Raw genomic sequence first — 25,187 nt, forward strand, 5'->3', positions numbered from 1 at the left:
AATAAGCAAATCCATAGACACAGGAAATACAGACTGGGGGTTGCCAGATGAGGGAGGAATGGGGACTGACTGCTAAGGGGCTTCTTCTGGAAGTGATGAAAATATTCTAAAATTGACTGTGGTGACGGGTGGCTGCACAGTTCTGTGAATATACTGAAAACCACTGAATTGTGTACTTTAAATGAGTGAACTGTATGGTATGTAAATTATCTCTCAATAAAGCTGTTATAAGAAAAAAAGCACATCCAAGTGAACAAAAGTTTCACACATCCCTTGCTCAGTATAGCGATCCTGTTAGCACCCATAAACAGAACTCTAAAATCTAAATGAATGCCCAGTTCTCAATACCAATTCTGTGTTGCCTCTACTTGTGAACACTGGCCTCTTACATAAAACAGTAGATGAAACACCCAGCATGCAGACAGCTTCTATATTAGCTTCACATTACAGTAACAACCTCTGTTGTAGAGTCGGGAACAAGCCAGAGCCTCACCACCTCACCTTCCCACCTCACACACACACTGTCTGCCCATCCATCTTTTATCTTGAATACCTACACCCCTAAACTATGAACATAGCTGAAGCCAGCTGAGCCCCGGCTTACTGGGGAGAACTAGGATAGCTTTCAGAAAGCAGGGGCAGAGGGAAGGGTGCTCACCCATAGGAACAACCGATCAAAAAACAGGCACAACCGGCCCCAACACACCCGCCACCCTCCTAGAAACAGGACTTTTCATTCTGTAGGTTTTGTTTGTTTTTTAACTGCATCTACAAAGATTTTTATAGTCAGTTTCAAATTCCCTCAGCAGTTATAGAGTTTGATCTGTTCCTAATTATGGAAAAGAATCCTGGGATTGGTTCAGAGTGAAGGAACTTGAGTTTAGTATCACCATTTTAAAGCCCCAATGCTTACACAAATTTCCAAGTAGAGAATTAGATTTCTTCAGTTACTTTGCTTTAAAAAAAATGATAATCTCAATTTTTAAAATCTCATTTAAAAAACGAGAATCAAAGGCAAAACGGCTTTGCCTGCATTGAAAGCCATACTGAAATTTAACTGAATGGCCTACACTGCACTATTTAGACATTTCCCTACTCTCTTCCTTAAATAAGTCTCTCCATTTTTACTGAATTTGCACAGTTGCTAAATGTGTGTATTTAAGAGCCATGCTACACACCTAGAAAAGCTAAGGCTCTGGGGGAAAAACAGCAATAAAGAAACATGCAGCCCTTGTTGAGAACATGATGTACCTACCCAGGAAGACACCAGCTCAGCCCTCCACATAGCGCACAGCCAGATACGGTTCCCAAAGCAGAGAGAACCAGTATCAACCAGGCTGTCGTGCGAGGACTGAGAACACACGATGATACGGGTCTAGTCACAGTGAATAGTGTGGTCATTTGTACCAAACAGCAAAAAGACACGCTTGCAATAGAACTTACCTGCGTTTTCAAGGAAATCTTGGCAAACTAAATGGTGAGCATGCCATCGTTTATTTTCACAAGTGCTCCTGAATGCAGTGTTCATAAGTGCATCTTAATTTAAGTTAGTGATTGAGCCCAGATAAGGAGCACCAAAAAACCAGGAAGAAAATCAACATCTCCTTGATTCTGAAACTTAAAATTATTACTTCTTAGAAGTAAGTGTGGGGAAGAGCTCCCTCTAGAATGAAAGCTCTAAAACCATTTCAGTGACTTTCAGAGGGTGGAGCAATAGGGAACTGGAAGGAAAAAAACTAGAACTCGGCATTGGCAACAAGTATGGCTACCTCCAGCACAAAAGCCTGCTTATACGCACAGACTGGGAAAAGTGTCAGCAGCGTTAAGTCAAGATTTTCACTAAGAATCTAAAAAGTATTAATCATTTGTCAGCTATAAGCAACAAAACATGATGTTCAATTAGATTCAGAATATGGAGAGGTATGTCAGTACAAAAACAATCTCAACTTAAAATGAGTTAATAAAATTTATTTACTAGAACCCTAATCAAGTGTTTTACATGAAAATAACCTACTAAATACACATAACCTATATCTTAATAGTGTCAGGAGATGTTGCCAAAATGAAATTATACTAACTGGAACCTAGAGCTCAACCCCTTTCGGATCGGAGAAACAACTGAAACCCCTGCAAGCTCTATTCCAAATGCAGTCTACGGCAGGGAGAATTCTAAGAATGCCCCCAAGATTTCCACCTCCTGACGGGCAGGCTCTGTATCTTCCCTCCTTCTGTGTGGGTAGGCCTGACCTAATCAGGTAAGTTCCCTTAAAACCGGGTCTAGAGATCAGAGTCCTAAGAAGCCAGAGAAATTTGAAGCTTCGGGATACATATTCACTATGTGTGTAGGAATACAAGATCTAAAATTTTCATTTTCAAATGTTATATAAATGCAATCATGCCATATATAAATTTCTAAGATTTTCTTTTTTTTTTTTTTTTTTTTTTTTTTTGAGACGGAGTCTCGCTCTGTCGCCCAGGCTGGGGTGCAGTGGCCAGATCTCAGCTCACTGCAAGCTCCGCCTCCCGGGTTCCCGCCATTCTCCTGCCTCAGCCTCCTGAGTAGCTGGGACTACAGGCGCCCGCCACCTCGCCCGGCTAGTTTTTTGTACTTTTTAGTAGAGACGGGGTTTCACCGTGTTAGCCAGGATGGTCTCGATCTCCTGACCTCGTGATCCGCCCGTCTCGGCCTCCCAAAGTGCTGGGATTACAGGCTTGAGCCACCGCGCCCGGCCAGATTTTCTTTTTCAATCAGCAAAATTTGCTTTTGATTTATCAAAGTTGTTGTGTTTCTGTATATCAATAGTTCATTTCTTTTTGTTGCTGGGTATTAGGCCATGGTGTGTATGTAGCATCACTTATTTAAGCATTCATTTGTTGAGGAATATTTGGCTTGTTTCCAGTTTTGGGCTATTATAAATAAAGCTGTTAAATATTACTGTCAAGTGCTATAAACACGGGTGTACAGATATTTGTGAGAACACTGGTTTTCATTTCTCTCGGATAAATGCCTAGGAATGCAATTGCTGGGTTATAACACTAGTTTTTTAAGAAACAGACAAACTATATTCCAGAGTGACTGTACCATCTTATATTCCCACCAACAATGTATGAGTGATCCAATCTTTCCCCACTCTCTCCAACATTTGGTGTTATTACTATTTTTAATTTTAGTCATTTTGACAGGTGTCTAGTGATATCTCATTGTGCTTTCAATTTGCATTTCTCTAATGGTTATTTTATTTTTATTTTGAGAGGGAGTCTTATTCCGTCGCCCAGGTTGGAGTGCAGTAGCACAATCTCAGCTCTCTGTAACCCCTGCCTCCCGGGTTCAAGCAATTCTCCTGCCTCAGCATCCTGAGTAGCTGGGACTATAGGCATGTGCCACCGTGCCTGCCTAATTTTTTATTTTTAGTAGAGACTGGGTTTTGCCATGTTGGCCAGGCTGGTCTTGAACTCCTGACCTCAAGTGGTGATCTGCCTGCCTCTGCCTCCCAAAGTGCTGGGATTACAGGTGTGAGCCACCACACCCGACCTCACTAATGGTTATCGATGCCGATCATCTTTTATGTCATTATTCACCATATGTATATCCTCTTTGGTTAAATGTCTCTTCATGTCTTTTGCCCTTTTTTTTTTTTTTTTTTTTTTTTTTTTTTTTGAGATGGAATCTCGCTCTGTAGCCCAGGGGCTGGAGTGCAGTGATGTGATCTTGGCTCACTGCAAGCTCTACCTCCCGGCTTCACGCTATTCTCCTGCCTCAGCCTCCCCAGTAGCTGGGACTACAGGCGTCCGCCACCACGCCCAGCTAATTTTTTTTTTTTTTTTTTTTTGAGACAGAGTCTCGCTCTGTCGCCCAGGCTGGAGTGCAGTGGCCGGATCTCAGCTCACTGCAAGCTCTGCCTCCCAGGTTTACACCATTCTCCTGCCTTAGCCTCCCAAGTAGCTGGGACTACAGGCGCCCGCCACCTCCCCTGCTAGTTTTTTGTATTTTTTAGTAGAGACGGGGTTTCACCGGGTTAGCCAGGATGGTGTCGATCTCCTGACTTCGTGATCCGCCCGTCTCGGCCTCCCAAAGTGCTGGGATTACAGGCGTGAGCCACCGCGCCCGGCATTTTTTGTATTTTTAGTAGAGAGGAGGTTTCACCACGTTAGCCAGGATGGTCTCGATCTCCTGACCTCATGATCCGCCCGTCTCGGCCTCCCAAAGTGCTGGGATTACAGGCATGAGCCACCGCGCCCAGCCTTTTGCCCATTTTCTAATTGAATTGTTTGTTTACTGTTGAGTTTTGAGAGTTCTTATACTCTAAATTCAAGCACTTTCCCAGAAATATGGTTTGCAAATATTTTCTCCCAGTCCATAGTTTGCCTTTTCATCTTCATAACAGGGTTTTTCACAGAGAAAAACTTTTGGTTTTATGTGCTCCAGTTTATCAAGTTTTCCTTTTATGAATCATGTTTTTAGTATCAAGTCTAAAAACCTTTTGCTTAGTTCTGGGATTCAAAGATTTTCTCCTCTATTTTTTTCTAAAAGTTTTATAGTTTTATGTTTTACATTTAGATCTGTGATCAATATTGAGTTAATTTTTATATAAGATGTGAGATTTAGAGATTCCTTTGTTTGCCTATGGTTGTCCAACTGCTCTACACTATTTGTTAAAAGGCTGTCCTTTCTTCACTGAATTGCCTTTGCAGCGCCTTTGTCAAAAATCAGCTGGGTGCAACGGCTCATGTCTGCAATCTTAGCACTTTGGGAGGCCAAGGCGGGATCACTTGAGCCCAGGAATTTGAGACCAGTCTAGGCAACATAGGGAAATCCCATCTCTACCAAAAAAAAAAAAAAAAAGAATTAGCCAGGCATGGTGGTATGCGCCTATAGTCCCAGCTACTTGAGAGGCTGAGGCAGGAGGATCACTTGAGCCAGGGAGGTTGAGGCTGCAGTGTGCTGTGATTGCACCACTGCACTCTGGCCTGGGCAACAAAGTGAGACCCTGTCTCCAAAAAAAAAAAAAAAAAAAAAAATCAGCTGGAACTGGTGTGGTGGTGTGCACCTCTGTAATCCCAGCTACTCAGGAGGCTGAGGTAAGAGGGTTACTTGAGCCCAGGAGTTCAAGACCAGCCTGGACATCATAGTGAGACTCTGCCTCAAAAAAACACCAAAAACAGAATCAAATCCTAATCAGCTGGACGTATTTATGTGGTTCTATTTCTCGGATCTATAGATCAGCCTATCCCATTAATCTATGTGTCTACCCCTCCACCTGAAACAATGTCTTGATTACTGTACCTAATAGTAAGCCTTAACATTGGGTAAATTGATTCTTCCCATTTTATTCTTCTTTTTCTAAATTGTTACAGCTATTCTAGAACTTTTGCCCTTTCATATAAATTTCAGAATAAGCTTGCTGTATCTACAAAAGCATCTTGCTGTGATTTTTAAAGACTTTTTAAAATTGTAGTAAGATATAACATAAAATCACTTTAACCATTTTTAAGTGTACAAATCAGTGGCAATAATTACATTTACAATTTTGTGCAACCGACATCACTACCTACTTTCAACGCTTTTTCATCACCCCAAAGGGAAACTCTGTAATAGCCATGAAGCAGTAATTCCCCATTTCCCGCTCCCCTCTAGCTGCTGGTAACCTCCACTCCACTTTCTGTCTCTAAGAATTTGTGTACTCTATCTCATTGTGGTTTTGATTTGCATTTCTCTGATGGCCAGTGATGATGAGCATTTTTTCATGTGTCTGTTGGCTATATGCATGTCTTCTTTTGAGAAATGTCTGTTCATATCCTTTGCCCACTTTTTGATGGGGTTGTTTTTTTTTTCTTGTAAATTTGTTTGAGTTCTTTGTAGGTTCTGGATGTTAGCCCTTTGTCAGATGAGTAGATTGCAAAAATTTTCTCCCATTCTGTAGGTTGCCTGTTCACTCTGATGGTAGTTTGTTTTGCTGTGCAGAAACTCTTTAGTTTAATTAGATCCCATTTGTCAATTTTGGCTTTTGTTGCCGTTGCTTTTGGTGTTTCAGAAATGAAGTCCTTGCCCATGCCTATGTCCTGAATGGTATTACCTAGGTTTTCATCTAGGGTTTTTATGGTATTAGGTATAACATTTAAGTCTCTAATCCATCTTGAATTAATTTTCGTATAAGGAGTAATGAAAGGATCCAGTTTCAGCTTTCTACTTATAGCTAGCCAATTTTCCCAGCACCATTTATTAAATAGGGAATCCTTTCCCCATTTCTTGTTTTTGTCAGGTTTGTCAAAGATCAGATGGTTGTAGATGTGTGGTATTATTTCTGAGGACTCTGTTCTGTTCCATTGGTCTATATCTCTGTTTTGGTACCAGTATCATGCTGTTTTGGTTACTGTAGCCTTGTAGTATAGTTTGAAGTCAGGCAGCGTGATGCCTCCAGCTTTGTTCTTTTGACTTAGTATTGTCTTGGCAATGCGGGCTCTTTTTCGGTTCCATATGAACTTTAAAGCAGTTTTTTCCAATTCTGTGAAGAAACTCATTGGTAGCTTGATGGGGATGGCATTGAATCTATAAATTACCTTGGGCAGTATGGCCATTTTCATGATATTGATTCTTCCTATCCATGACCATGGTATGTTCTTCCATTTATTTGTGTCCTCTTTTATTTCACTGAGCAGTGGTTTGTATTCTCCTTGAAGAGGTCCTTTACATCCCTTGTAAGTTGGATTCCTAGGTATTTTATTCTCTTTGAAGCAATTGTGAATGGAAGTTCATTCATGATTTGGCTCTCTGTTTGTCTGTTACTGGTGTATAAGAATGCTTGTGAAAGAATGGCAATCATAAAAAAGTCAGGAAACAACAGGTGCTAGAGAGGATGTGGAGAAATAGGAACACTTTTACACTGCTGGTGGGATTGTAAACTAGTTCAACCATTATGGAAAACAGTATGGCGATTCCTCAAGGATCTAGAACTACCATATGACCCAGCCATCCCATTACTGGGTACATACCCAAAGGATTATAAATCATGCTGCTATAAAGACACATGCACACGTATGTTCATTGTGGCACTATTCACAATAGCAAAGACTTGGAATCAACCGAAATGTCCATCAGTGACAGAATGGATTAAGAAAATGTGGCACATATACACCATGGAATACTATGCAGCCATAAAAAAGGATGAGTTTGGGTCCTTTGTAGGGACATGGATGCAGCTGGAAACCATCATTCTCAGCAAACTATCGCAAGAACAGAAAACCAAACACCACATGTTCTCACTCATAGGTGGGAACTGAACAATGAGATCACTTGGACTCGGGAAGGGGAACATCACACACCGGGGCCTATTATGGGGAGGTGGGAGGGGGGAGGGATTGCATTGGGAGTTATACCTGATGTAAATGACGAGTTGATGGGTGCTGACGAGTTGATGGGTGCAGCACACCAACATGGCACAAGTATACATATGTAACAAACCTGCACGTTATGCACATGTACCCTAGAACTTAAAGGATAATAATAATAATAATAATAATAATAATAAAGAATTTGTGTACTCTAGACAGTTCATGTAAGTGGAATAATTCAATATCTGTCCTCTTGCAACTAGCTTATTTCACTTAGCGTGTTTTCAAGGTTTACTTGTGTTGTTGCATGTATCAGAATTTCATTCCTTTTTAATGCTGAATAACATTTTATATATGTATGTATGTATGTATGTGTGTATGTATATATATATACACATACACACACACACACACACACATACATACATACCACATTTTGTTTATCTATTCATCCACTGATAGATACTTGGGTTGTTTCCACACTTCGGTTGTGAATAATGCTATCAACATTGGAATACGACAAAGGATTTCATGAACACAGATGCTACGAAGATTAGAGGACAGCATCAACAAATTATCAACATATTTGACCAGAGCAACTAGGCAAAAGAAAGAAATAAAGGGCATCCAAATTCAAAGGAGGAAGTCAAATTGTCCCTATTTGCAGTTGATATAATCTTATATATAGAAAACCCTAAAAGCTCCACCAAAAAACTAAGAACTGATAAACTCAGTAAAGTTGCAGGATACAAAATCAACACACAAAAATCAGAAGCATTTCTATACAGGAGTAACAAATTAGCAGAAGAAGAAATCAAGAAAGCAATCCCATTCTCAATAGATTTTTTTAAAACTTCCAAAAACAACCGTAGGAATAAATTTAACCAAGGAGGTGAAAGTCCTCTTTACAAGGAAAACTATAAAACATTGATGTAAGAAATTGAAGAGATCACAAAAAAATGGAAAGAGACACCATGTTTGTGGACTGAAATAATATATTGTGGAAAAAACCATACTACCAAAAGCTATCTACAGATTCAATGTAATCTCTACACCAATGACATTCTTCACAGAAATAGAAAAAACAATTCTAAAATTTGTATGCAACCACAGAAGACCCCAAATAGCCAAAGCATTTTTTTCTCTTTTTTTTTTTTTTTTTTTTTTGAGTCTCGCTCTGTTTGCCCAGGGTAGAGTGTAGTGGCGCAATCTTGGCTCACTGCAGCCTCTTCCTCCTGGGTTCAAGAGACACTTCTGCCCCAGCCTCCCAAGTAGCTGGGATTACAGGCCCCACCACTGCACATGGCTAATTTTTGTATTTTTATTAGAGACAGGGTTTTGCCATGTTGGCCAGGCTGGTCTCAAACTCCTGACCTCAGGTGATCCACCCGTCTTGGCCTCCCAAAGTGCTGGGATTATAGGCATGAGCCACTGTACTCAGCCAACCAAAGCATTTCTGAGCAAGAAGAACGAAACTGGAAGCATCCTATCACCTTACTTCAAAATGTGCTACAAAGCTATAGTAGCCATAACAGCATGATACCAGCATAAAAACAGATACACAGACCAGTGGAACAAAATAAAGAACCCAGAAATAAATCCACATATTCACAGCCAACTGTTTTTCAGTAATGGAGTCAAGAATATTCAGTGAGGGAAAGGACAGGTTCTTCAATAAATGGTGCTGGGAAAAGTGGATATCCATGTGCAGAAAAACAACACGAGGTCCCTCTCTCTCACCACATACAAAAATCAAATTTAAATGGATTAAAGGCTTAAGTATAAGACCTAAAACCATAAAACTACTAGAAGAAAATATCGGGAAAATCCTTCAGGACATTGGTCTGGGCAAAGGTGTTTTGTGTAAGATGCCGAAATCACAGGCAACAAAAGCAAAAATAGACAAAGGGGATTATATCAAGCCAAAAAGCTCTACAAAGCAAAGGAAACAGAGTGAAGAGAAAGCTTATAGAATGGGAGAAAATATTTCGAAACTATCCCTCCAACAAGGGATTTATAACCAGAATACACCAGGAATTCGAACAACTCAATAGAAAAAAAATTTGATTTAAAAATGGGCAAATGATCTGAACAGACATTTCTCAAAAGAAGACATACAAATGGCCAACAGGCATAAGAAAAAAACTCAACATCAGTAATTATCAGGCAAACGCAAATCAAAACCATAATAAGAAATCATCTCATCCCCGTTAAAATGGCTATTATTAAAAAGACAAAATAACAGATGCTGGCAAGGATACAGGGAAAGAGGATACTAGTTCACTGCTGGTGGGAATGTAAATTATTTAGTACAGCCACTATAGAAGACAGTATGAAGACTGCTCAAAACAGATCCACCACATGATCCAGCAATCCCACCGCTGGGTATATATCCAAAAGAAAGAAAATCAGTATACTGAAGAGATACTGCATGCTACAAACGTTTATTGCAGCACTATTCACAACAGTGAACATACGAAATCGACCTACGTGTCCATCAACAACCGAATGGACAAATAAAATGTTGTATATATTATACAACGAAATATTATTCATTCACAAAACGAATGAAATCCTGTTCTTTGCAGCAACATGAATGGAACTGGAGGTCATTATGTTAAGTGAAACAAGCCAGGCACAGAAAGACAAATATATTTTCTCATTCACATGTGTGAGCTAAGAAAACTGATCTCATGGAGGTAGAGTGTAGAATGGTGGTTACCAGCGGCTGAGGGGCTGGGGAGATAGAGGTTAATGGGCATAAAAATAGAGTTAGAAGGAAGAAGTTCTAGTGTTCAATGGCACAATACACATCATGATTATAGTTAGCAATAATTTATTATTTCAAAATAGCTAGAAGATGTGAAATGTACTCAACACAAAGAAATGATAAATGTTTGAGGTGATAGATATCCTAATTACTCTTATTTGATCACTATACATTGTATGCATGTATCAAAATATCTCATGTACCTCATAAATATGTACAATTATGTATCAATTTAAAAAGTAAAATTAAAAATACATTTAAAAACATGATATAAATACCTAGAAAAAATATTAAAAAGTGAATCAAAGAGGAAATTCAAAATATCCTATAACTACTAAAGAAGCTGAATCAGCAGCTAAAAAATAACTCCACAAATAAGACACTAGGATCAAATGATTTTACAGGTGAGAGCTACCAAGTACTTGAGGTTCAGTTAACTCTAATCTTACATATTCTGCAGAGATGAGAAAGAGTGAAAACTCCTCAAATTATAATTATTAAAGGTTAGTTTAACATGATACCAAAACCATAACAAGGACAGCAAGAGAAAATTATCGGACATTCTTACTCATGAAATAGATACAAAATTCTAATCAAAAATGTTAGCAAAACTGAATCCAACAATGTGTAAAGTAAGGCAATAATACGTCATGCCCAATTTGGGTTTATCCCAGGAATGCAAATGATCTGCAGACCCTGGCTTGTGCAACAGGGTGATGGTGGTGTTGTTTACAGAGAAAGGAAGCATGGAAGTCTGGGGCTCAGATCACAACAAGGAATATGTACCAAACATAGGGAGCTTTGACTACCCAGGTAGGGCTGTCCAGGCAGCAACTGCCAGTGCTGGTCTGGAGACAGCATTGAGAATCACCAGAATAGATGTGGCACCACAAGTCCCACATGCAGGAAACTGAGTAGAGAGAGAAAAGGACGGGGTCTGAATCCTAGACAAGCCCAGTGTTTAAGGAAGAGGAAGAGGATTCCCTAAAAAGACTGGCCAGAGAATGAGGGAAAGAAAAATCCAGGAAGACAAGAAAGATGATGATTCAAAGCCATGCAATGAGAGAAAAAGGAGACTGAAGAATTCCATCATTGGGGCCCACTATGACAGGACGGTTTCAGATGTGGTAAGGGAAGAGGCCAGACCATTGTGAGCAGATGTGTGACTAGACAAGAGGAAACAGGAATAGGAAGCGTAGCTGATGCTTACAAGACTGGCTGAGGAGGGACACAGGGAGTATGCAAGGGCAAAGGGAGAAGCCAATGAGAGGATTAACAAATCTTAGACCATGGAGACAGGAAAAGGAGAGAGGGTGGTGAGAAAAAGTACAACATAGTTTTTGTGCTCTATATTTCCAGAATGGAAAGATCAACTGTTCTTTAGTCACAGTCCCAAGGCATCCTAATTGATGAGCGTTAACTTGTTTTTGTTGTTAATTTTTAAGTTCAGGGGTACATGTGCAGGATATACAGGTTTGTTACATAGGTAAACGTGTGCCATAATGTGCCATCATCTCATCACCTAGGTATTAAGCCCAGTATCCATTAGCTATTCTTCCTGATGCTCTCCCTCCTCCCCATCACCCTCCAACAAGCCCCAGTGTGTGTTGTTCCCCACCATGTGTCCATGTGTTCTCAGCTCCCACTTATAAGTGAGAACATGTGGTACCTGGTTTTCTGTTCCTGCATTAGTTTGCTGAGGATAATGGCCTCCAGCTCCATCCATGTCCCTGCAAAGGACATGATCTCATTCCTTTTTATGGCTGCATAGTATTCCATGGTGTATATGTACCACATTTTCTTTATACAGTCTACTGTTGATGGGCATTTAGGTTGATTCCATGTCTTTGCTACTGTGAATAGTGCTTCAATGAACATACATGTGCATGTATCTTTGTAACAGAATAATTTATATTCTTTTGGATATACATCCAGTAATGGGATGGCTGGGTCAAATGGTATTTCTGCCTCTAGGTCTTTGAGGAATTGCCACACTGTCTTCCACAATGGCTGAACTAATTTACACTCTCACCAACAGTGTAGAAGCACTGTTGTTTCTCTACAGCCTTGCCAGCATCTGTTCTTTTTTGACTTTCTAATAACAGACATTCTGACTGGTGTGAGATGGTATCTCACTGTGGTTTTGATTTGCATTTGTCTAATGATCAGTGATGTTGAACTTTTTTCATATGTTTGTGATGACTTGCTTCTTAGGTTGATTATGCTTCTGAACTTTGGCAAACGGCAACAGCCTCCGTCCAGTGACCATGCTTCTGTGGTTAAAGATGAACCAGTCCCTGAAAGCCCACCTATCCCCAACCTCCACATTCACCTAAATGAAGAAGGTAAGAAGCAGAAGGTATTGAGGAAAGGCCCCAGGGGACATGAGTATAAAAAGCTAAAATGGGGCCATGGGTCTTGGAAAAGTGGGAGTACACTGGCCCCCTGGGAACAGAGGAAAGGAGTAGGCTGACAACAAGACACTGCAGCAGTCATACAGCCGCTGACAACTACCCTTCAGGTCACATGCACAGAGAACTGGAGACTTGGAAAGGCTGCATGATTTGTATAGGAGCCAGGAATCAAACCACCTCTGTCTGACTACAAGGCTGATGTTCTTCAACAAAGCCTCCCCAGCTGTCCTCCTTTAAACTTTGATAGCATTTCTGGGATCATCTCATGTCACTTTCCACACTCTGGCTTTCACTCGTTATATGTGGGTTTGTTTCACTTACATCCACCTTACTCTAGAACTGAAGTTCTTTGTGAAGCCCTACAGGTTTTCACATGGCAAGTGCTTACTGAAGAAGTGAATACGATTATAATGACCAAATCTGTTACATGCCAACTTGCTTTCAACAGTGCTTTTGCAAAAGTCCTTCCCGAGTGATACAGTCCATCCCCACTCCAATCTTCTGTGCAGCATGCACGTACTCAGCACTTCTCTGCCATAGACATTACAAAGGCAAGGCCACATTGCACATCTCATTTACCACAAGCTCCAAATTAGCAAATTTAGTCTTACTAAAGAGATTTCACCATCTTTGCAGGTATGAGACCAAAAAGCTCTTCTTACCTGAATTTTGATGGGCCAGGTGAAATTACTGACATAAACAAAGAAAGTGATATTTGGGTGGTTGCGAAAATCAAACTTCTCATTAGAGAAACTATCTTTGTACTCCTTAATGTTGGTTTTTGAAACAACAGGCATCTCTTCTCCAGCCTGGGTTCCAGCTGTTAGAAGAAAAACATGAAAGAGAAGAGACATTTTTTTGGGGGGTAGGGGGAGAACAGAATCTGGCCTCATTAATAATAAGGACAACAACATTTATCAAACATTTCCTGTGTTCCAGTAATAGCCTTTAAGAGCTCAATCTCATTTAATCCTCACAGTTGCCCTATTATTATCTTCATTTACAGATTGGGAAATTGAGGTTCAGAGAAAGTAACTGACTTCCCTCAAGTCACATAGCCAGCAAGAAATGGAGATAAGATTTAAAGCTGGGCAGGCTGATATACAAGCCTATGCCCCTAACCAAAATGGCTTTACCAGCTGGGTGTGGTGGCTCACACCTGTAATCCCAGCACTTTGGGAGACCGAGGTGGGTGGATCACCTGAGGTCGGGAGTTCAAGACCAGCCTGACAAACATGGAGAAACCCTGTCTCTACTAAAAATACACAATTAGCCAGGCGTGGTGGCACATGCCTGTAATCTCAGCTACTCAGCAGGCTGAGGCAGGAGAATCGCTTGAACCCCGGAGGCGGAGGTTGCGGTGAGCCAAGATCGTGCCATTGCACTCCAGCCTGGGCAACAAGAGTGAAATGCCGTCTCAAAAAAAAAAAAAGGTTTTACCAGGAATCCATGTAACTCCCTTCCACCCTTGCCCCACCCCCAAACAGGCGACACACATGATCATGAAAATACGACACCAGTAGAATCCTATCAACAAGCACTGGCATTCACTTTGCCCACACCACTTCAATTCCTTTGCATTTCTCCTTTACACCTCCTTGGCAATGTGCCAGACTCCCATGCCAGTAATGCTGATGTACCGCTCACTGCCTAACCCACAGTAGCAGGGAGGAGGGGCTCAAGGGGTCACTCGGTCCTCCCTTCTACCGCCAGCTACCATGGTATTTAAGTCCTCCTAATCTGGTATAACTCCATCCTATTCTCAGACAGTCCTTCAATGTTCCACATTCTCCCTCAGCCAGGAATTCAAGTGCTGATAAAGATTAATGAAATGGACTTTTTTCCATGTCTGAGTTAGACCCTGTGACTAGAGCCCAGATTATCACGTCTTCATTGAGACACTCATTGCAAATGTTTCTTTTTTTCTTTTTTTGAGATGGAGTTTCGCTCTTGTTGTCCAGACTGGAGTGCAATGACGCAATCTTGGGTCACTGCAACCTCCGCCTCCCAGGTTCAAGCAATTCTCCTGCCTCAGCCTCTTAAGTAGCTGGGATTACAGGCATGCGCCACCACACTCAGCTAATTTTGTATTTTCAGTAGAGACGGGGTTTCACCATGTTGGTTAGGCTGGTCTTGAACTCCTGACCTCAGGTAATCCACCTGCCTCAGCCTCCCAAAGTGCTGAGATTACAGGCATGAGCCACGGCCCAGCTCACTACAAATCTTTCACATGCCTGGAGATGCTGCCTTTCTCCAAAGACTCTGATAATTCAGACTTTTTCTTAAAAGTCTCTCCTCATTGCGAGTTTCTGAACTTTTCTCAAATTCAACACAATGTTTTAAGACGATAAATGTAAGTGGCGTGCACAAGGTAATACTCTTATTTTGCATCACTCTAATTGGTTTGTGTTTCTGATTTTAAAAAAACCCAGTATTGTAATAGTAATAATGATGATAAAATATAGTTACCATTTACCGTAACATTTCAAGCACTACACTGACTACTTCATTTATTATCCCATTTAATTCTCACATCACTCTACTTGGGAAGGTGTTTTTTTGTTTGTTTGTTTTTTTAAATTTTTTTTTTTTTTGAGATGGAGTTTCACTTTGTCACCGAGGCTGGAGTGCAGTGGCGTGATCTCGGCTCACAGCAACCTCTACCTTCAAGGTTCAAGCAATTCTCCTACCTCAGCCTCCTGAGTAGCTGGGATTACAGGCACGTACTTCCACGCCTGGCTGATTTTCGTATTTTTAGGAGAGACGGGGTTTCGCCACGTAGGCCAGGCTGGTCTCGAACTCTTGACCTCAAATGATTTGCCCACCTTGGCTTCCCACAGTGCTGGGATTACAGGCAAGAGCTATCATGCCCTGCCAGGACAGCATTTTTACTATCCTACTTTATACAGGAGGAAACTGGCTCAGAAACCTTAAGTAACTTGCCTAATAGCACGGTGCAAGTAAATTTAATGGACAAATTTCAAACCCGTATCTACTTGTTGAGTTATCCAGTAGTGATTATCCTTTTTTCTTTCTTTCTTTTTTTTTTTTTTTAAAGAGATGGGATCTTGCTCTGTTTGCCCACACCTGAGTGCAATGGCACAATCATGGCTCAGAGCAGCCTCCAACTCCTGGGCTCAAGTGATCCTCTCATCTCAGCCTCCTGAGTAGTTGGCATTACAGGTATGCATCACCACACCCGGTTTTTTTTTTCTTTCTTTTTTTTGTAGAGACAGGGTCTCACTATGTTGCCCAGGCTGGTCTTAAACTCCTGAGCTCAAGCAATCCTCCTGCCTCAGTCTCCCAAAGTGTTGGGATTAAAGGCATGAGTCACAGCACTTGCCCTTCATCCTTTATTTCTTTAGATTTTCTACACAGTAGATCTTCAGTGAATCACAGTAAGACAGACAGTAAGAGCTGCGCTTTTAGAGCTTAATGTAATTCCCAAGTTACATTTCTCTGCACCTACTGAAATCTCATTTTATTTAAAATGTTTTCATTTATTGAAACGATGAGTCATTTGAATTTTTCACTTCTGAAGCATGGATTTAGACAATGATGGTAGTGCCAGTGGCCACAGCAAGAACAGAAATGGTGGTGGTGGGCTAGGGTAGTAACCACACAGAGCCTGACACCACAGCAAACTCTGGTAGGTATAACCTAATTTAATGTATACAACAATTCTAAGAGGTAAGTATCATGCTCACTTTACAGATGAATAAAATAATGTTAAGGTTTACAGAGGGATTTAGACACTTGCTCAAGGTCTCATAGTTAATAAGTGGCAAGGGTGGTTTCAAACCAATCTGTCTCCTAAGCTCGCTTTCTCAATTCCTATATTACATTTCTTAATCTATCACACCTCCATTTGGGGGGTCTTCTCTAGGTGTGTCTTTACCTGAGAAGCTGGCAGCCCAGGTGATGTTGAGGTTGAAATTCTTGGAGGCATTGATGAACATGTCCAAATCCCTATTTTGCTGATGAGAGGTACAAATTATTAGAATATTAATTAAAACAGTTTCTAGATTTTAAAATAAAGCAATAAAGTTTACTCCTCTAAACGTTCTTAATAACAAATATTTTATGATGTCTTTAGAGAAACTCACAGAAGAATTAGCAAAATTTCTAACCAATTTTCCTTAATACAAGCACATATCCCAATAAAATTTCATTCCCTCCCATAAAAAGTATACGTAATTTAATGCTCTATCAAATGCCTAACTGCATGAGAAAGTGCCTTTTAAAAAGACCCCTATCAGAGCACAATGATTTGCATCTTCTGACCTGTGTTGGGGGATCAGCCTCCTAAAGATTCTCTGGGCAGCTGTTTTCAAATGTCTGAAGTTCACTCCTATCAATAAAACACTTGATCAAGTGCCCTAAATTATATTTATTTATAACTGAAACCCATGTAATTCTAAACTCATAGATTATATACAGTGTAAAACTTCTCCAAAACTTGAAACAGCCTTTAAAAAAAGCATATAAAGCCGAAATGTACTTAATTTAAAAATAATTTTATTATATTCATGATTTGAAAAATACTTTTCTCTTACTAAAAATATTATTTCAAGAGAAATATGATTGAGTATGGCTTCTTAGTTTTGAAAATCTTGTCGACCACTTTACAGCAGTTCACAGGGCTAATCTAACTTAATTTATTTTGATCCTTGGTCTTAATGACTAATAAAGATATTGCTGAGGAATCTGTTAAGCCAACGGAGGAAGTGTACTGTCGGTGATATTAGGTAAATTATAACATTAATAATTAGTCAAACTGAAATTTTACTAGTACATTTCTTAACTGGAGTCAAATAATTATTTCTGCAAACTAATCAATGTTATATTTTTATCTTTTACAGAAGAATCCAACTGTACTGAAATTATTCATTTTTAAAAGATCTTGAGAGGTTAGAATAAATAAGGGTGTTGTTTTGATCACTTTAATAGCACAAAATCACAACAATGGAAACATTTCCAAACAGCTATTTTTAAAATGTGATCATTAAACCAGAAATTTCCCTCACAAAGCATTTACCTTCTCATTTACTGATAAGACCTCACCTTCATCTTGAAAGGACAGCTCAAGTGTTTACTTATTTGTATTTAGTATTTGCTGGCAGCACACAACTAACAATTACAGTCATCCCATGTAACTAACAATTACGTGGGTCATTGGTTCCAGGAATCCCTGAACATGCCCAAATCCACACATACTCAAGTCCGCAGTCTGCCCATAGAACCCTTGCATATGAAAAGTCCACCCTCCGTATACTCAGGTTTCACATCTTGCCAATACTATATTTTCATTACACGTTTGGTTGAAAAAAGTCTGCGTATAAGTGGATCTTCACAGTTTTAACCTGTATTGCTCAAGGGTCAACTATACGTCTTTCCACAGAAAGAATCAATAAACTTAAAATCCTTGTGCTTTTATAGAAGACAGAATATATGCATTTGGATAACTCTAGTAAGTATTCTGTTAAGATAAACTGGGAAATCCAGAAAGGTCCAAATATTTTCATGATCACTTCCCACCTGGTTAAGAAGTATTACAAAGATTCTACTATATTTATTTTTTTAATGAAATTAATAGCATCAAGTACATCCTGAAAGATTCTGAGCACTTCAAACACTTGCTTATGAGGCAGTGAATATATTACATGTGTGGTACTTTTGTTATAATCTTATTTTAAAATCTTTAAGAAAAAAATTCCAGTCAATACAGCCACTCAAATGATATATTAATACCTACAGTTTTTCCATAAAATAATTCACTTAATTTATTTTTACTTAAAAAGCAATTTACTTTTGAGAATGTATCTTTTCTAGTATATTTTTTCTTAATTTTATCATTGAAATAGAATATTAAAAACAAATCCTATTTTCATTTACTTGTATAGTAAACATACCACACTATAGACTTTGTTCTACTTTTAAAATTAAATTTAGCAATGTTTATAGATAACATTTGTTAACAAAGCAATATACTTTGGCTTACTGTCATATTGTTTTCCATGTATTATTTGTCACATTTATTGTCAATGGAATTTTATAATGGTAAATGGCTTTGTGTATGTTCATGAGAAGTAAGAAATCTCCAAGGAAGTTCCTAAATAATTTACCATTAAGTTTAGCAAAATTTCTTTAAATACTGAAGTGGGTACTGCATGGCTTTATATTTCATTGAAGAAGCTGTACAGGTGCATCTTCATGTTCTGGATGCTTCAGTTTTAAATGTCACGCAGTGTGGCCTTCCTTCCACCATTAGGTAATACCTTAAGGCAGGTTGGGCTTCATCATTAATGACAGCAGATAAAAAATCCACATTTTACACACATATTTTAACAATTTAAAGTACTCCTGGCTAAATTCTTATTGGACCTCACTAAGCCTTTGCTGTTTTGCCTCCTAATGAGGCTAAGAACTCACTCTAGGAGCAGAAGTGTTCCCTCCTTTGCTGTCTGATTGGGGCTGCATCACTGGCATTTCAATCAGCAGAGTCTTTAAGCTTCTGGTCACTCTTGAGAGAGTAAATCCAGGCTCTGGTGTCTGCCCTCTGATGGTGGAGTCCCCTTTCTGTATGAGGCCGTGATGGGCTGACAGGCAGAGTAAGTATGTGTGGAATCAATGTCAGTCTGCGTCTAAGATCCTGGTAAATCTTATTAACAGCACTTTTGCCTTTTACGTGGAAAGGAGATAATACAGATTCTAACATTTCTTTCCTATACCTCTAGAGATCATCTCGTATAGTTTGGAGAGCAGTTTGGAGAGCACTGCTAAGGCAGTACTTCTATCCATAATGACCAAGAAAGAGATCCATACAAATTCAAAACAAAATAGGAAGACTTTAAAAAATCTTACTTCATCAGGAGTAGCCACAAAATTGATAGCTGTGTAATAGCGGTCATCTTCCTGGGATAGACTAAAAGTGAACTGATAGTCAATAAGAAGAGTATCTATGGAAAGAAAGAAATGCGTATTTAAAAAATACACACATGCACAAAATAGAACAGGTCTTTAGAGATACAGACTGCTTTTCTTATAATGAGGAAGGCACTTTAACTCACCTGCACCTAGGTTCCTCAAAGAAAATCAAGTCTGTGGGCAGTATCATTTTATTTGGGTTAACCCATCAAACTGCTTTAAAGAAATGACCAGTTGTACAGTTTCAGCATAATATCAAATAACATCCGTAATTATCTGAAAAGGCTATTAAAAGGGTATTACTATACCCTTTTCCAACTGCATGTCTGGTAAGGCCAGGTTTTTTTCATGTGTTTAACCAAAAAGATGTCCTGCAACAGACTGAATGCAGAAGCAGACACGAGATTACCACTGTCTTCTATAAAGCCATGGCATTAGCGTTGGATTCTAATCACTTTAGGGCTGCATCTGACTGTGGTTTTAATATCTCCATTCCAAATAACTAATGATGTTAAGTCATTTTTAATGTGCTTATTGGCCACTGTAATATCTTCTTTCACGAAATGTCTTTTCAAATATTTGCCTGTTTTTAACTGGAACTGTCTTCTTATTCAGTTGTAAGAAGAGTTCCTTATGTATTTTGGATACAAACTCTTTATCAAATATATGATAATTTGTCAATATTTTCTCTAGTCTGTGGCTTTTTATGTTTTGGATGGTTTTTTCCTACAAGATTTAAATTTTTATATAGTTTCATTTTAAATTTTTATATAGTTTCATTAATCTACTTTTTGTTTATGAATTATGCTTTTAGAAACATATCTAACAACTTTTCCCCACGGAAGGTCAAGATATTTTTCTCTTATTTTCTTTTAGAAGTTACATGTGTGTATATACATATATATATAAAGTCACATTCACAGGTTCCAAGCACACATGAATTTTGAAGGGACGTTATTCAACCCAGTACAGCAGGTATATAATTACAATGGATATGCCATAACATTAACTCCTTTTTTCTGGTTCCATACTCTGGTCTACAATGTGCATTCTCCCATAAAGAGAAAACACATTTACCCATAAAAACCTGGTGACCTTGCCAGACTGACCTTTCACCCCAAGGTGGTTAACACAAATCAGTTCCAGACAGAATGACAAAAACTTCACCATATTTTAAGAATTCTGTTTTTGATCTATATCCTAAAACACGAAATATGATGACCCCAACTAGGTAATGGCAAATAAAGTTTTAAGAGAACATAACATGGAAAGACAGAGATGCATGCCTCTCTACTCTCTCCTGCTATCTGCTATGGACACATTAACGTTAACCCCAAACACAATTAAAACAGGTTAAAATAGTGCTCCTATAAGTAGTAAACTTAACAGAATGTAAACATATCAAGTTAGGGAACACTTCATTGGTGGTTGCTATAGTCCTATAGCACTTATTCTCAAACGAGGTTAAACAATGAAGTTTTACTGAACTACTTTGCTTCTAGAAATAAGAATTGCAAAACCACTTACAATAACATGTTCCTTTGAGAGGGTTTCCCTGGTATCGATTTTCTACCTCACATCTGGGGGAAAAAACAAAGACTATTTATACTTCTATTTAAAACAGAAGCTGAATTCATTTTAAAACCAAGCAGATCCTTTTATATAAAGTACAGACAGTCTGGAGTCATTATAACTGCATCCTTCACCATAACTCAGCTCAGGTAGTCTACGAAGAGCATGCATGTTTCAATACTGACTGCTCAGCAGTTCACACACCAACTATATGAAGACAATTGACAAGCATTTGCCAAAGCAATGAGAAAAATCCAAACGCAATACACCTATTTGCTATAATGAAAAACACATTTTCAATTTTGTGGGGACTACATATTCTTCTAAGAGTGCAGTCAAAACATTTTTCAAATACTAATTTCTCACTTCTTTCCTATGTTCCCTGGATAAACTAATTCTCTTCTTTAAACACAAGTGAGAGAAGACTAAATACCAAGAATCACTGTTTTTTTAAAACCCTGGAACAAGTGTTCACCAGTACGTAGAAAAAAAATGTGTTCTCCTCAGAAAACAATTTCCCCATAGATATCATCTATAAACATCAGCAAAACCCAGCCTCCCACTTCACAAAGCCATTTAGGTAAACACAACAGCTATGCACGAAGAGGAAAGGGCGGGAAGCAGGTGATGGCCTTTCCCAGGCAGGCATGCTGTGTCCCTTCAGCCAGGGTGATGAGCAGCACCTGCCTACATCTGTGATCTTGAAGGAACTTGAAAGTCTTACTTGATGCCACCTCATGTCTTTGTTGCATCAGCTAACTGAGGGTAAGAGTGATTAATTTTGCCTGATCACATTTTTCTGTTTAAAGGAATGTGGACCTAAAAGTTAAATTTAACCTTGGATTAGACTTTTCTTCACATATTGGCTTTAGGGCAACATGAAACTAGTAAACATATATGCAAATATAAACTAAAAAGGTAGACAGACCAAACCCTGCTGAGTAGCACTAGCGATGACGTCTCAATCACTGGTGGCATTATTACTACTGTTATTTAAGAAATAATGATGTTTGGCTGGGCACGGTGGCTCACGCCTATAATCCCAGCACTTCGGGAGGCTGAGGCAGGCGGATCACGAGGTCAGGAGATCGACACCATCCTGGTTAACACGGTGAAACCCTTTCTCTATTAAAAAACATAAAAAGGCCGGGCGCGGTGGCTCAAGCCTGTAATCCCAGCACTTTGGGAGGCCGAGACGGGCGGATCACGAGGTCAGGAGATCGAGACCATCCTGGCTAACACAGTGAAACCCCGTCTCTACTAAAAATACAAAAACTTAGCCGGGCGAGGTGGCAGGCGCCTGTAGTCCCAGCTACTCGGGAGGCTGAGGCAAGAGAATGGCGTGAACCCGGGAGGCGGAGCTTGCAGTGAGCTGAGATCCGGCCACTGCACTCCAGCCTGGGTGACAGAGCGAGACTCCGTCTCAAAAAAAAAAAAAAAAAAAAAAAAACATAAAAAATTAGCTGGGTGTGGTGGCGGGCGCCTATAGTCCCAGCTACTTGGGAGGCTGAGGCAGGAGAATGGCGTGAACCCAGGAGGCAGAGCTTGCAGTGGGCCGAGATCGTGCCACTGCACTCCAGCCTGGGCAACAGAGCAAGCCTCCGTCTCGGGAAAAAAAAAAAAAGAAATAATGATGTTTACAATGATTAATCGGCTCAGTGTTTTGACACTAAACACTTTTAAGTCTCCTCTTGAGAATGAGTAAATGCGGATGCATGCGTTTTATGAGGTTTCCCCGTGAGACAGCCCGGTATACACTGATTGAGGAACTATCCTTCCTATTTCAACTTAACAGGACATCAAAAACAACTATGGCTAGTCCCACTATTGACAGATGTGGGGAACAGTGATTTGCCTCAAGAGCACCTTGCTCAGTGGAGGCAGGGCCAGGTCTGAAATCTTAAACGTGCCTGATGCTTCTGCACCTGCATCCTCATGGATGGGGACTCCAAACCCTCTCCAGGAAGATGCCTGACATCCTTCAACAAGGAAAATGCTAGAGTAACAGCAAATGTTAAAGGTAAGAGGATCATTTCCACAATCAGACAACCAAACGCCAAATAAATGCCATCACCAAAACACCAGCTCTTCCAACTCTACTCTTTGGGAAAGAGTACAATCTCTTCACATGACAAAAATCAAGTAGTTGCTGAAGTTAAAATGACTAATCTGAATGGACAACCCAGGAAATGTCAGTATCACTTAAACAAAAATGTGAATTCAAGAGCCATTAAGGAATTGCTGCTAACTTGACAACCTCCTCAGTTTGGGGATTGACCTGTCTGAAGTAGAATGGGCAAACTTTCAAACTAATCAACCCAGAGATCCCTCAGAGTCCACAGCAACAAGACACAGGGAAGTGGGTGGCTCTCAGGATGGGGTTCAGGCAGCTGCACAGCCTCTTGGTCCTCCCTGGTGGTCCAGGGAGTGTGGTACTCACAGCTGGCACTCGTCCCCCTTGACGCCCTTGGTGGTGCAGAAGCACTTGCCCGTGTTGGTGTTGCACAGCGACGCGTGCCCATTGCACTTGCATGCTGCAGAGAAGAAAAACGAATGGAGGTCACAACTGGCTTAAAAAATTCTGACTATTGGAGACTTTTTCCAAAACAAGCAATTTTATCTGAATTGAGTTCAGTAGGAAAGACAGATTAAAGTAAGAGCATTCAATGGGCAAGATTCATGATTTTTCAGCTAATGATAATAATGTATAGGTAACATTAAAGGAACCAAAATCAAAGGACAGGAGGAAAGTAAATGCTGGTACCCACTGCCTTCTGAAGCAATGACTATTCTGATCTTTTCAATAGACTCTCTTTTTCACTGCTATGATTCTTTCATTCATTCAATAAATATTTGTGAAGCATCTCTAGAACGCCAGGTGCTGGGTGTGGGGACACAGACATAGCTGCTGCCCCTAGGAAGGTGCTCTGGAGGTGACTGTCCTCTGAAGGAGGGCTGGTCTTGGCTGAGGTGCCTTCTCCATGATGGCCACATTTGGAATTACCGCAGGACTCAGAACCAGGATCCAACGCCAAGGTCAGTGCTTTAGGGGCCCTCAGGACGCGCCACCCTTGCTTCACCTTCTTTTTTGCCTTTACAGAAAATAGCTCTTCCCATCTCCCTCCTCTGGCCATGTCAACATCTCTCCTTTTATCATCCAACATAATACAAGCTGTGATAAATATTATACTCCAGTTGAAGAAAATGAAAGGTTTTTTGGTCAACACCTTTTCACTTTATACCCTGTTTTGCTGGTGAATAAATGAAAGGCATTCAGTTGGAGAGAGGTATGCTTTAAAAATAAATCCTTTGGGGAAAAAATCACCCAAAGAAAACTATAAAACAGAATAGTGCAGAGATTAACAGAATGGATGCTAAAGTCAGAATCGTGAGTGTTTGATGCTTGGCTCCGTTGAGACTGGGGGAAGGTGTGTAATTTATTAGTGAGAAGCAAAGGCCTTATGTCCGTCTGCCTGGGTTTGAATCCAGCGTACTCTACTTGGCTCTTCCGTCACTCTGGAAATGCTACTTAACCTTTCTGAGTCTCAGCTTCCTTGTCCATATAATGGGGATAACAACGGTACCTATCTCACAGGGGTGTTTTTGATGATATGTGTATGATGTCTCAAACATAGTAAGCATTCAAGAAACCATGGCTACTATCCTTACCTAAGGACTATACAATTTTAAGAAGAAAACATCAAAGACTTGGTGCCATTTGCAGTATTCTTTTTTGTTTTTGAGACAGGGTCTTGCTATGTTGCCTAGGCTAGAGTGCATTGGCGCAATCTCGGCTCACTGCGAGCTCCGCCTCCTGGGTTCACACCATTCTCCTACCTCAGCCTCCCGAGTAGCTGGGACCACAGGCACCCACCACCATGCCTGGCTAATTTTTGTATTTTTAGTAGAGACGGGGTTTCTCCTTGTTAGCCAGGATGGTCTCGATCTCCTGACCTCGTGATCCGCCTACCTTGGCCTCCCAAAGTGCTGGGGTTACAGGCGTGAGCCACCGCGCCCGGCCGATTTGCAGTATTCTAAACACCACGCTTTCTACTGTGGATTAGGACTCTGAAAAATAAGGCAAACTCTAAGTTCTGTACAATTGTACTCAGGCCCTGTAGATCTCACAGAGGAAAATGTGATGCTTCCAGATAGTAGCTGCTGATGTGGGGATG

At 40.1% G+C, this 25,187-nt stretch overlaps 1 protein-coding gene across 4 annotated transcripts in view; it reads right to left on the reverse strand.

Annotated features, from left to right (window-relative positions):
• The window catches only part of ATRN (attractin), a 180,252-nt gene that overhangs the window by 41,469 nt on the left and 113,596 nt on the right, over positions 1-25,187 (reverse strand). For all 4 annotated transcript variants that reach the window (XM_005568453.5, XM_074004867.1, XM_005568455.5 and 1 more), the window contains exons 20-24: positions 23,453-23,546; positions 20,968-21,020; positions 19,378-19,472; positions 16,412-16,490; positions 13,176-13,333 (exon numbers count right to left, since the gene is read on the reverse strand). In XM_005568453.5, the coding sequence (XP_005568510.2) occupies positions 13,176-13,333; positions 16,412-16,490; positions 19,378-19,472; positions 20,968-21,020; positions 23,453-23,546 (479 nt within the window). The remainder of the gene's footprint in view (positions 1-13,175; positions 13,334-16,411; positions 16,491-19,377; positions 19,473-20,967; positions 21,021-23,452; positions 23,547-25,187) is intronic.

This window comes from Macaca fascicularis, chromosome 10, assembly GCF_037993035.2.
Source record: "Macaca fascicularis isolate 582-1 chromosome 10, T2T-MFA8v1.1".
Lineage (NCBI taxonomy): Eukaryota > Metazoa > Chordata > Mammalia > Primates > Cercopithecidae > Macaca > Macaca fascicularis.